General features: G+C 57.9%; 1 protein-coding gene across 1 annotated transcript; it reads right to left on the bottom strand.

Annotated features, from left to right (window-relative positions):
- Positions 1 to 1,888: 1,888 nt before the first annotated feature.
- LOC133339965 (uncharacterized) lies at positions 1,889 to 2,854 on the bottom strand. Its single transcript, XM_061548070.1, has 2 exons — positions 2,688 to 2,854; positions 1,889 to 2,504 (listed from the first exon to the last, which is right to left on the bottom strand). Exons 1-2 carry the CDS (start codon positions 2,773 to 2,775, stop codon positions 2,182 to 2,184), a joined length of 411 nt encoding a protein of 136 aa, XP_061404054.1. The 5' UTR covers positions 2,776 to 2,854; the 3' UTR covers positions 1,889 to 2,181.
- Positions 2,855 to 14,790: the final 11,936 nt, after the last annotated feature.

Here is a 14,790-nt window from a genome sequence, read left to right as displayed (position 1 = left end):
CGGAGGACGCTGGGATGGCGGGGAGATTGGATAGACGGCAAGTCTGGAGGATGCTGGGATGGCAGGGAGATTGGATAGACGGCAAGTTTGGAGGACGCTGGGATGGCGGGGAGATTGGATAGACGGCAAGTCTGGAGGACGCTGGGATGGCGGGGAGATTGGATAGACGGCAAGTCTGGAGGACGCTGGGATGGCGGGGAGATTGGATAGACGGCAAGTCTGGAGGACGCTGGGCTAGGGGGTTGATTGGATAGACGGCAAGTCTGGAGGATGCTGGGCTAGGGGGTTGATTGGATAGACGGCAAGTCTGGAGGACGCTGAACTAGCGGGGTGATGGATAGACGGCAAGTCTGGAGGACGCTGAACTAGCGGGGTGATTGGATAGACGGCAAGTCTGGAGGACGCTGAACTAGCGGGGAGATTGGATAGACGGCAAGTCTGGAGGACGCTGGGCTAGCGGGGAGATTGGATAGACGGCAAGTCGGAGGACGTTGGGCTAGGGGGTTGATTGGATAGACGGCAAGTCTGGAGGACGCTGGGCTAGGGGGGAGATTGGATAGACGGCAAGTCTGGAGGACGCTGGGATGGCGGGGAGATTGGATAGACGGCAAGTCTGGAGGATGCTGGGATGGCGGGGAGATTGGATAGACGGCAAGTTTGGAGGACGCTGGGCTAGGGGGGAGATTGGATAGACGGCAAGTCTGGAGGACGCTGGGATGGCGGGGAGATTGGATAGACGGCAAGTCTGGAGGACGCTGGGATGGCGGGGAGATTGGATAGACGGCAAGTCTGGAGGACGCTGGGATGGCGGGGAGATTGGATAGACGGCAAGTCTGGAGGACGCTGGGCTAGGGGGTTGATTGGATAGACGGCAAGTCTGGAGGATGCTGGGCTAGGGGGTTGATTGGATAGACGGCAAGTCTGGAGGACGCTGAACTAGCGGGGTGATTGGATAGACGGCAAGTCTGGAGGACGCTGAACTAGCGGGGAGATTGGATAGACGGCAAGTCTGGAGGACGCTGAACTAGCGGGGAGATTGGATAGACGGCAAGTCTGGAGGACGCTGGGCTAGCGGGGAGATTGGATAGACGGCAAGTCGGAGGACGCTGGGCTAGGGGGTTGATTGGATAGACGGCAAGTCTGGAGGACGCTGGGCTAGGGGGTAGATTGGATAGACGGCAAGTCTGGAGGACGCTGGGATGGCGGGGAGATTGGATAGACGGCAAGTCTGGAGGACGCTGGGATGGCGGGGAGATTGGATAGACGGCAAGTCTGGAGGACGCTGGGCTAGGGGGGAGATTGGATAGACGGCAAGTCTGGAGGACGCTGGGATGGCGGGGAGATTGGATAGACGGCAAGTCTGGAGGACGCTGGGATGGCGGGGAGATTGGATAGACGGCAAGTCTGGAGGACGCTGGGATGGCGGGGAGATTGGATAGACGGCAAGTCTGGAGGACGCTGGGCTAGGGGGAGATTGGATAGACGGCAGGTCTGGAGGATGCTGGGCTAGGGGGGAGATTGGATAGACGGCAGGTCTGGAGGACGCTGGGATGGCGGGGAGATTGGATAGACGGCAAGTCTGGAGGACGCTGGGATGGCGGGGAGATTGGATAGACGGCAAGTCTGGAGGACGCTGGACTAGCGGGGAGATTGGATAGACGGCAAGTCCGGAGGACGCTGGGCTAGCGGGGAGATTAGATAGACGGCAAGTCTGGAGGACGCTGGGCTAGGGGGGAGATTGGATAGACGGCAGGTCTGGAGGACGCTGGGATGGCGGGGAGATTGGATAGACGGCAAGTCTGGAGGACGCTGGGCTAGCGGGGAGATTGGATAGACGGCAAGTCTGGAGGACGCTGGGATGGCGGGGAGATTGGATAGACGGCAAGTCTGGAGGCTGTAGCTCCGTAGATTAGGAGTGAAGTGTGAGCTGTGCAGGTCAGGAGGCTGTACCTCCTCAGGGTAACGGGTGAGGGGACCGTACAACCCTTGTGTGTGTTAGGGACTGTGTCATTAAGACAATAAACTGTGTGTGCCATAAAGAGGTTTATTAGTCCGTCCTTTACAACACTACACATGTATAACTTGCCGTGTAAAACATCATTCATTCTCCTCTGGAACGGACGTCGCCACGCGGAGAGACGGACGCCGCCAACTCCGAGCCAACAGCGGCGGGCGTCGTCGTCACGGCTCGAGCTGGAACCCGGCACGTCGCGCGTGCCACGCGAGGTGGTCACTGTCTCGCGGCCAGCGCACGGTCACCCTGCAGGAGGTGAACGGGTTGGTGCGGAGACGACTCGGTGAGCGGCTTTCATCTGGCAATGTCAACCAGGGCCGGGGGCGGGATTCTAGAGTTGCCAGCTCTGCTCCTCCACCGCCGCCACCGTGGTGATGGTGGTGGTGGTGGTCGTGGTCGCAGCGGCGGTGATGGTGGTGGTCGCAGTGGTGGTGGTGGCTGCCGGGACTGTCAGGGAGCAGGCTCGGGGCGGTCGCTGGCTGCTCCATCGCTGGGGAACGAGAAGATCGCACGCAGCGTGGGGAGAGAAACTCTTATAGTGTAGTAGATGATGATGAGAGAGAGACACGCAAACTCCAAGTATACAGCAGCAGGCGTCAGGGTCTGGATCGAACCCACGACTTCCTACGCACCAGGCGAGGTAGTCAACATCTGTGTAGCCGCCGCCGCTCACCGGGACGATTGCCGGGGCTCCGTCTGTTCCGCACGGTGCACACCAGCGCCAGCACCAGCACCAGCAGCGTCACCAGCAGCGTCGCCATGGCCACCAGCGAGCTGATGGAGGCGACACGGCCGCTGGCAAAGAGCGTCACCACGTCCCCCGTGGACACCCCACGCGAGGTGGATGGGGCGGTGGTGGTGGCGGTGCGGGTGGTGGTGCGGGTGGTGGTGGTGGGGGTGGTGGTGGGGGTGGTGGTGGCGGTGGTGGGGGTGGTGGTGGTGGTGGTGGGGGTGGTGGTGGTGGCGGTGGTGGCGGTGGTGGTGGGGTGGTGGTGGGGGTGGTGGTGGTGTGGTGGCGGCGGTGGTGGCGGCGGTGGTGGTGGTGGTGGGGGTGGTGGTGGTGGGGGTGGTGGTGGTGGGGGTGGTGGTGGCGGTGGTGGTGGGGTGGTGGTGGTGGGGGTGGTGGGGGTGGTGGTGGTGGGGGTTGTGGTGGTGGTGGTGGCGGCGGTGGTGGTGGCGGTGGTGGTGGTGGGGATGGGGTGGTGGTGGGGGTGGTGGTGGTGGTGGCGGTGGTGGTGGGGGTGGTGGTGGCGGTGGTGGCGGGGGTGGTGGTGGTGGCAGCGGTGGTGGGGGGTGGTGGTGGTGGTGGCAGCGGTGGTGGGGGTGGTGGTGGGGGGGGTGGTGGTGGTGGTGGCGGGGGTGGTGGCTACGAGATTGGGGACACACGAGGAGATACGGGGAGACATGGGGAGACAGAGTCACGGGGGAAACAGACAGAGACACAGTGAGACAGATACAGGCAGAGAGACACAGACAGAGACACAGTGAGACAGATACAGGCAGAGAGACAGATACACAGACAGAGACACAGACAGAGACACAGAGAGACACAGACAGAGACACAGACAGAGTGGGATGCTGAGCAGTGTTGTTGGATGAGGAGCGGTGGTGCAGCGGTTAGCGCTACACTGCGCTATGAACCCAGCGTCCCAGGTTCGATTCCCGCTCACGGCCAACACCGGTGACGATTATCTAAACCGTTCCCGGGCCTCCCCTAGGTCGCCTCAGCCTCAAAATGAGTACCTGGTGCGGCGTATAAACATCGCCACTGGGAGACAAAGGCGGCCGGGCGTGGTGCTGGCCACCCACCCCCTCGTGTAAAGTTCTGACCTTCATAGGTGCTCGCTAACAGCACTTGCCCCAACAGTCTGTTAAGGCTACACGGGGGATATTTGTCTGTGTGTGTCTGTGTGTGTGTCTGTGTGTACCTGTCTGTGTGTTGTTGTTCAACACCGCCTTGCCAGGCACGCTGAGGAGAGGCTTGCGGAGCCCCAATGCGGTTTCAGGAAAGGGCGGTCCTGCACAGATGCCATATTTTCTGTCCGTCTGCTACAGCAGAGGTGTAGGGAATTCCAACAAGACCTACATCTCTGCTTTATTGACCTGGTCAAGGCCTATGATACCATCAGTAGGACTGGGCTCTGGACAGTTTTTCGTGCTTTCGGAGTCCCTGACCCTCTGCTCACGATCATTAAGGACCTTCATGATGGTGAGCGGGCCCGGATAAAACTACGTGGCCGGGAGTCAGAGCCTTTCCCTGTACACCTTGGGGTGCGACAGGGATGTCCTCTGGCTCCCACATTATTTAACATTTATTTTAACCACATAGTTCGTGAAGCCTTCAATAGCTGTACCAGAGGAATTTCCATCTGTTACAGATACAATGGGAGGCTGATCGATGCCCGGGTGCGGTCAAGGGATGGCTCCCTATCGCTCAACCATGTTGCGTATGCTGATGATTTGGTAATAGCTGCTCATTCAGAAGAGGAGTTGGAGACGCTGCTGCTGAGACTGGAGCGTGCCACTAAGAGGTGGGGCCTTACCATCAGCCCCACCAAAACTAAGCACCTGCCTGGGTATTTTGTACCATTGGACACTCCACCCCCACAACTCCCAATTGGTGATTGAGGAGTTGTGGAGAGAGTGGAGAGTTTCCCATACCTGGGCAGTGTGCTCATGACTGGCTGAGGTCTCACTCCGAATCAGTCGAGCGGCATTACCTTTTCATCGGTTACATAATACTGTGTGGAAGCTACCTGGTTTGTCACTCCGCACGAATCTTCAGGTCTTCTCGGCCACGGTCATTCCCTCCCTTCTCTACGCATGCGAAAAGTGGACCCCCCTAATGGAACATATTCGCCGGTTAGAAACATTTAGGCTGGCCTGTCTACGATCCATCCTGGGTTTAACCTGCAGGCTGGATTGTGTGAGGAGCTCACAAATCCCAGAAAGATCTGGGCAAAGTCCCATTGGTGAGCTCCTCCGGCAGGCAAGGCTGCGTTGGCTGGGCCATGTAGCCTGCATGCCCAGCCACCGCATGTCTGAACAGCTTTTGTTCAGCCGGATAGAGAGGGCTAAATGGGTGCGCCACTCACCCACCCACTCACCCACTCAATCACTCAACTACTTACCAAATCACTCGCTCACCCACCCACTCACCCACCCACCCACTCACCCACCCACTCACTCACCCACCCACCCACTCACCCACTCAATCACTCACGCACCAACTCACTCAACCACCCACTCAGTCAACTACTCACCCACCCACTAAACCACCCACTCACTCAACTACTTACCAAATCACTCGCTCACCCACCCACTCACCCACCCACTCACCCACCCACTCACTCACCCACCCACCTACTCACCCACCCACTCACTCACGCACCCACTCACTCAACCACCCACTCAGTCAACTACTCACCCACCCACTAACCACCCACTCACTCAACTACTTACCAAATCACTCGCTCACCCACCCACTCACTCACCCACTCACTCACCCACCCACCCACCCACTCACCCACTCACCCACCCACTCACTCACTCACTCACCCACCCACCCACCCACCTACTCACCCACCCACTCACCCACCCACTCACTCACTCATTCACCCACCCACCCACCAACTCACTCACCCACCAACCCACTCACTCACTCACCCACTCATTCACCCACTCTCTCACCCACCAACTAACTCACCACCCACTCACTCACCCACCCACCCACTCACTCACCATCCCACTCACTCACCCACTCACCCACCCACCCACTCACCCACCCACCCACTCACCCACGGCGCTGTGTGGTGGAGGGACGGAGACACACGACAGTGGAGACCACTCCCCTGTCTTCCACCGCGGGTAGCGAGCCGCGACTCTCACGCGGACGCAGTACTCAGCAGCGCCTGCAGGCTGAGGCAGCGCGTGGCGGTAGCGACATCCCACAAAGCGCTCCTGGCAGGAGCAAGCAGATGGTCTCAGTGTGCCGGGTTACGTGGATGACACGTTGGTGGTCTGGCCACACGGCAAAGATAGACTGAGCGCGTTTCTAAATCATCTCAACTCGCAAAACCCATCCATCCAGTTCAGCATGGAAGTGGAAGCTGACAGAACTCAACCATTTCTGGACATTCAGTAGCAGCAGCAGCAATAGCATCGTCATCAGTAGTAGTAGCATCACCACCCACCCACTCACCCACTCACTCTCCCACCCACCCGCCCACCCACTCACCCACCCACCTACCCACTCACTCACCCACCCACCCACCCACTCACCAACCCACCCACCCACCCACCCACTCACCCACCCACCCACTCACCCACTCACCCACCCACCCACCCACCCACTCACTCACTCATCCACCCACTCACCCACTCACTCACCCACCCACTCACCAACCCACCCACTCTCCAACCCACCCACTCACCCACCCACCCACCCACACACCCACCCACTCACCCCCCACTCATCCCCCCCACACACCCACTCACCCCCTCACCCACTCCACCCACCCACTCACCCACCCACTCACCCACCCCCCACCCCACCACTCACCCACCCACCCACCCACTCACCCACCCACCCACCCACCCACTCACCCACCCACTCACACACACACACACACCACCCACCCACCCACTCACCTACCCACACACCCACTCACCCACTCACCCACCCACACACCCACTCACCCACCCACTCACCCACCCACCCACTCACCCACCCACCCACTCACCCACCCACCCACTCACACACACACCACCCACCACACCCACTCACCCACCCACACACCCACTCACCCACCCACTCACCCACCCACTCACCCACCCACCCACTCACCCACCCACCCCACCCACTCACCCACCCACCCACCCACTCACCCACCCACACACCACACCTCACCACCCACCCACCCACACACCCACCCACCCACTCTCACCGTGCTAGTCACACCCCTCCTTGTGGAGACCTCGGCTTGTAGATGGTACAGCACGTCACTCTGCGCCATCCTCCTCTTCCACTCGCTCCTCATGGAGACCCCGCACGGACAGCTCCCACCGCTCTCCCTCGTCGCCACCGCCATCACCGTCATCGCCGCCATCACCGTCATCGTCGTCGTCATTCTCGTAGCCATCTTTGTCGTCATGTTTGTAGTCCTCACGCTCACTACCACACTCCTCCTCCTCGTCACCACCCTCGTCACCACCCTCCTCACCACCCTCCTCACCACCCTCCTCACCACCCTCCTCACCACCCTCCTCACCACCCTCCTCCAGCGTCGCATCCTTGTGGAGCATCAAGGTGACAGTCGGAGCACTCAGCACGGCTGAGACACACACAGACACACAGACACACACACAGACACACACACAGACACACACACAGACACACACACAGACACACACACACACAGAGACACTCACACACAGACACACACACAGAGACACTCACACACAGACACACACACACAGAGACACACACACAGACACACACACAGACACTCACACACAGAGACACACAGAGACACACACAGAGACACTCACACAAACACACACATACACACACACAGAGACACACACACAGACACACACAGGGACACACACACAGAGACACTCACACAAAGAGACACTCACACACAGAGAGACACACTCACACAGACACCACACACAGACACACAAAGACACTCACACAAAGAGACACACACAGAGACACACACACAGACACACACACAAAGAGACACTCACACACAGACACACACACAGAGAGACACTCACACACAGACACACACACAGAGAGACACACTCACACAGACACACACACAGACACACACAGAGACACTCACACAAAGAGACACTCACACACAGAGACACACACACAGAGACACACAGAGACACACACAGACAGAGACACACAGAGACACTCACACACAGACACACACACACAGAGACACACACACAGAGACACACACACAGAGACACACACGCACACAGAGACACTCACACACAGAGACACTCACACAGAGAAACTCACACAGAGACACAGAGAGTGAGACACTCACACACAGACACAGAGACACACACAGAGACACTCCACACAGAGACACTCACACACAGAGACACTCACACAGATAAACTCACACAGAGACACAGAGAGTGAGACACTCACACACAGACACAGAGACACACACAGAGACACTCACACACAGAGACACTCACACACAGAGACACTCACACAGAGAAACTCACACAGAGACACAGAGAGTGAGACACTCACACACAGACACAGAGACACACACAGAGACACTCACACACAGAGACACTCACACACAGAGACACTCACACAGAGAAACTCACACAGAGACACAGAGAGTGAGACACTCACACACAGACACAGAGACACACACAGAGACACTCACACACAGAGACACTCACACACAGAGACACTCACACAGAGAAACTCACACAGAGACACAGAGAGTGAGATACTCACACACAGACACAGAGACACACACAGAGACACTCACACACAGAGACACTCACACACAGAGACACTCACACAGATAAACTCACACAGAGAAACTCACACAGAGACACAGAGAGTGAGACACTCACACACAGACACAGAGACACACACAGAGACACTCACACACAGAGACACTCACACACAGAGACACTCACACAGAGAAACTCACACAGAGACACAGAGAGTGAGACACTCACACACAGACACAGAGACACACACAGAGACATAGACAATGCCACTCACTTGTCTTCAAGGGTAACACCTCAACCACGACCCAGGGTGACGATGATGGTGGTGATGGTGGTGGTGATGATGGTGGTGATGGTGGTGATGGTGGTGATGGTGGTGTTGGTGGTGGTGATAAGACGGTGGATCTGACGCGAAGTTGATAGCGGTCGCCAGGATGTCGCAGCGCTGAGGAGACATCGCACCGTGTCTCTGTGGTGGCAGCGCAGACGGTCCGCCAGTGGGCTCGTGCATAGCTGCACAGACAGAGACACGGGGAGGAGGAGGTGGTGGTGAGGAGTGGGTGGGTGAGTGGGTGAGTGGGTGGGTGGGTGGGTGAGTGAGTGAGTGGGTGGGTGGGTGAGTGAGTGGGTGGGTGGGTGGGTGAGTGGGTGGGTGGGTGAGTGGGTGGGTGGGTGAGTGAGTGGGTGGGTGGGTGGGTGAGTGGGTGGGTGGGTGGGTGAGTGAGTGAGTGAGTGGGTGGGTGGGTGGGTGGGTGAGTGGGTGGGTGGGTGAGTGAGTGGGTGGGTGAGTGAGTGAGTGGGTGGGTGAGTGAGTGAGTGGGTGGGTGAGTGGGTGGGTGGGTGAGTGGATGGGTGGTTGAGTGAGTGGTTGAGCGAGTGGATGAGTGAGTGGATGGGTGAGCGAGTGGGTGAGTGGGTGAGCGAGTGGGTGAGTGAGTGAGTGAGCGAGTGGATGAGTGAGCGAGCATCTCACAGTTTGCTGTCCACCCTGTAGGTAACGTCCAGGAGCTTTGAGCTGCTGCTGGTGGCGACGTCCACTTCAGCGTCGTGGTCCCAGCGGAGTTGCGTCAGCAGGTCGCGAGACTCCACGCGGACATCAGAGGGGGAGTCGCAGCTGGGGAGATGGGAAAACGGCACTCGGTGTGCCGCTAACCACTGCACCACCGCTCCCCACACTGCGCTAACCACTGCCCCACCACTCCCCACACACAGTGCGCTAACCACTGCACCACCACTCCCCACACACACACATACAGTGTGCTAACCACTGCACCACCGCTCCCCACACACACACATACAGTGCGCTAACCACTGCACCACCGCTCCCAACACACACACACACACAGTGCGCTAACCACTGCACCACCACTCACACACACAGTGCGCTAACCACTGCACCACCACTCCCCACACACACACATACAGTGCGCTAACCACTGCACCACCGATCCCCACACACACACATACAGAGCACTAACCACTGCACCACTGCTCCCAACACACCACAGTGCGCTAACCACTGCACCACCACTCACACACACAGTGCACTAACCACTGCACCACCGCTCCCCACACACACACAGTGCGCTAACCACTGCACCACCGCTCCCCAACACACACACAGTGCGCTAACCACTGCACCACCACTCACACACACACACAGTGCGCTAACCACTGCACCACCGCTCCCCACTCACACACACACAGTGCGCTAACCACTGCACCACCACTCCCACCCCCACACAGTGCGCTAACCACTGCACCACCAGCTCCCCCCCACACACACACACAGTGCGCTAACCACTGCACCACCACTCCACACACACACACAGTGCGCTAACCACTGCACCACCCGCTCCCCACTCACACACACACAGTGCGCTAACCACTGCACCACCGCTCCCCACACACACACAGTGCGCTAACCACTGCACCACCGCTCCCCACACACACACACACACAGTGTGCTAACCCACTGCACCACCGCTCCCCACACACTGTGCTAACCACTGCACCACCGCTCCCCACACTGCGCTAACCACTGCACCACCACTCCCCACTCACAAACACAGTGCGCTAACCACTGCACCACCACTCCCCACACACACAAAAGTGCACTAACCACTGCACCACCGCTCCCCACTCACCCACACACAGTGCGCTAACCACTGCACCACCGCTCCCCACACACACACACAGTGCGCTAACCACTGCACCACCGCTCCCACACACACACCACACACAGTGTGCTAACCACTGCACCACCGCTCCCCACACACTGTGCTAACCACTGCACCACCGCTCCCCACACTGCGCTAACCACTGCACCACCACTCCCCACTCACAAACCACAGTGCCGCTAACCACTGCACCACCACTCCCCACACACACACAAAGTGCACTAACCACTGCACCCACCGCTCCCCACACACACCACACACAAAGTGCGCTAACCACTGCACCACCGCTCCCCACACCCACACACAGTGCGCTAACCAACTTGCACCACCCGCTCCCCCCCCCACACACACAGTGTGCTAACCACTGCCCCACCGTCCCCACACACAACACAGTGCGCTAACCACTGCACCACCACTCCCCACACAAAGTGCGCTAAACCACTGCCACCACCACTCCCCCACTCACACACACAGTGCGCTAACCACTGCAACCACCACTCCCCACACCAAAGTGCGCTAACCACTGCACACCACTCCCCACTCACACACACACTGCGCTAACCACTGCACCACCGCTCCCCCACACACACCCTGCGCTAACCACTGTACCACTACTCCCCACACACACACACAGTGCGCTAACCACTGCACCACCGCTCCCCCCACACACACAGTGCGCTAACCACTGCACCACCGCTCCCCCGAAACACACACACACAGTGCGCTAACCACTGCACCACCACTCCCACCACCCCACCACACACAGTGCGCTAACCACTGTACCACCACTCCCCCCACACACACAGTGCGCTAACCACTGTACCACCACTCCCCACAACACACACACACAGTGCGCTAACCACTGCACCACCGCTCCCCCAAGACACACACACAGTGCGCTAACCACTGTGCCACCACTCCCCACACACACACACAGTGCGCTAACCACTGCACCACCGCTCCCCACGTCCACCACAACCTGGTACCCGATGTATCGACCACCTCTGGCTGTGCTCACCGCGTGTGCACGTGACGAGGAGGGAGAGGAAGAGTAGGCCAAGTCTCGAGAAGAGTTCTCGCACCGCCATGACACCCACCTGGGACCCACGTGTTTCAGTTTCTCAAGTCACGTGGTGCAGAGAAATTCGATTCCCGGTTCGATTAACTCCACTTGCGTCGATTCTTAATGGGATAACATTAGGAATCGATTCTTGTAGTGGATTTATAGAGTCGATTTCTATTGGGATAACATGGGAATCGATTTATAGTTGATTAAGCTATTGGAATCGATTTACGTTGAAGATAACATGGAAATAGACTATCGTGGGTGTGTGTCCATGTGTGTGTGTGTAAGGTCCGGCAAAACAACCTCTACCTCCTCGCGGTGCCGGACGGGCAACACTGTCGTGGGCAGTGCTGTGGGGGGAAGTCCAATGCCCATTGGCCTCTCCCCTCATGGCGTCTGTGACCACCACAGTGGCTAAACGGGGGCTCTGGACGGGTGTGAGGGGCTGGTAACCCCTCCACCTTCAATTACCAACCACTAACCACGAATTAAACATAAACCTGTAACAAATAAGCTTGTGCCGGAGGCCCCGGGGGGGTCAGGCTTTTATGACGTCTCCCTGGCCAAACCCCATTTGGCGGAGCCAGGAGATTGAATTTTCACCCTCGGGGCTCCTCCAGAACAACAAAAAACCATTGCGGATGGCCACGTGGAATGTTCGAACGCTCACTGCGGAGGAGAGGCTGCCACTCCTCTGTCGGGAGCTGGACCGGTACCGCCTGGATCTCTGTGGCATTCAGGAGGTCCGGTGGACCGGTTATGGCTCCTGCCACCATGAGGGGTGGACAGTCCTCTACTCGGGGCAGGAGACTGCCAAACAACAGGGTGTGGCTCTTCTGAACAAAAGAATGAAGGGGGCGTGGGAGCGTGGCGGTGAGATGTGGGAAACTGTAAGCCCCAGGCTACTTTGGGCTCACCTCCCATCAACCAGAGGCGAGGAGTGGTGGTCGTGGTTACTTATGCCCCCACCGAAGACGAACATCCGTGGAGGGATGCAGGCAAAGCCGATGAGTCAGACTCTTTCTATGACCTCCTGTCACAGGTGCTGGCTAAAGTGGCCACTCGGGACAGAGTCATCTTGTTGGGTGACTTCAATGCCCGAGTTGGTCATGATGCTGGTACCTGGTCTGGAGTGATTGGAAGGCATGGGCCAGATCAGCTCAATAATAACGGTAGGAGGCTGCTAGATTTTTGTGCAGCCCATGGGCTTGTAATTACCAACACGCTCTTCCGGCATCGGCGCATCCACACAACATCATGGATACATGCCGGGTCCAAGCAAGAACATCTGCTGGACTACATAGTGACGGACCAGCGGATGCGAACCCATGTCCTTGACACCAGGACCTACCGTGGAGCTGATCTGTCCTCTGACCATCGACTAGTCATCTGTAAGATGCGCCTGCCTTTCTTCCACTCCGGTGGTGGGTGTACACCCAGGATCCCATTCCAACCAAAAGTGGCCTGGTCTCAGTTAGCTGATGAAAGTTGCAAGCGAGAATTTCATCATCGCTTGCAGCTGGGGTTGGCATCGTCCCCCACTCCACCTGATGTCGAGGGGAAATGGGCGAGGTTTAAGACTGTGACTCATGCAGCTGCAATGGCTGCTTTGGGTACGCGGTCCAGACCTCCCCAGAAACCCTGGCTGACAGAGGAGGTGTTCAGGTTAATTGGGAAAAAGCGTCAGGCCCACTCTCATCGCCTATAGCATCCCACGTCAGAGAATGAGGAGGTTTACCGCAGCCTTCGCTCGGAAGTTCGGAGAGCCGTAAGGCGCTGTAAGGATGGGTGGTGGTCGCGGGTTGCTGAGGAGATGGAGTCTGCCTCAGTGGCCCGTGATCACAAATCACTATTTAACTCCATCAAAAAAGTAACCTGCAGCGCCACACCTATTACCATCATTAGAGGAAAAAACGGTGATCCAATCTCCGACCCCCAGGAACAGGTTTGCAGATTTGCTGAGCATTTCTGTGAGGTCCTGGGGGAGGGAAATTCTCTCAGCCAGGAAAACATCATGGCACAAAGTGGTGATAACCCTGCTGAGGCTGCGGTGCCTCAAATATTGGAAGAGGTCACCCCCTGTGAGTGGCTGGCTGAGGTGCCAGCTGTTGAGGAAGTACTGAGGGCGATCCGGAGTCTGAGACCAGGGAAGGCATCGGGCAGAGATGATCTCCCAAGCGAAATGCTGAGGGAGGGTGGCGTTTGTGCACAGACTGCCCTATATGACATCATAACAACAGTCTGGACCACTGGACGGGTTCCGCAGGACTGGAAGGATGCCCTGGTGGTCCCCCTCTTTAAGAAGGGGGACCGTACCGACTGTAACAACTACAGGGGCATCTCACTCCTCAGTGTGCCGGGTAAGGTCCTGGCAAGGATTACTTGCTAGGCACGCTGAGGAGAGGCTTGCGGAGCCCCAATGCGGTTTCAGGAAAGGGCGGTCCTGCACAGATGCCATATTTTCTGTCCGTCTGCTACAGCAGAGGTGTAGGGAATTCCAACAAGACCTACATCTCTGCTTTATTGACCTGGTCAAGGCCTATGATACCATCAGTAGGACTGGGCTCTGGGTTGTTCTTCGTGCTTTCGGAGTCCCTGACCCTCTGCTCACGATCATTAAGGACCTTCATGATGGTGAGCGGGCCCGGGTAAAACTACGTGGCCGGGAGTCGGAGCCTTTCCCTGTACACCTTGGGGTGCGACAGGGATGTCCTCTGGCTCCCACATTATTTAACATCTATTTTGACCGCGTAGTTCGTGAAGCCTTCCATAGCTGTACCGGGGGAATTTCCATTTGGTACAGATATAATGGGAGGCTGATCGACGCCCGGGTGCGATCAAGGGATGGCTCCCTATTGGTCAACCATGTTATGTATGCCGATGATTTGGTAATAGCTGCTCATTCAGAAGAGGAGTTGGAGACGCTGCTGCTGAGACTGGAGCGTGCCACTAAGAGGTGGGGCCTTACCATCAGCCCCACCAAAACGAAACATCTGCCTGGGTATTTTGTACCATCGGACACTCCACCCCCA

Source organism: Lethenteron reissneri, unplaced genomic scaffold (genome assembly GCF_015708825.2).
Source record: "Lethenteron reissneri isolate LAM-NWPU_2019-01 unplaced genomic scaffold, ASM1570882v1 scaffold_614, whole genome shotgun sequence".
In the NCBI taxonomy this organism is placed as follows: Eukaryota; Metazoa; Chordata; class Hyperoartia; order Petromyzontiformes; family Petromyzontidae; genus Lethenteron; species Lethenteron reissneri.
The sequence above is the reverse complement of the archived record's forward strand: the minus strand, read 5'-3'. Positions and strand labels throughout refer to the sequence as shown.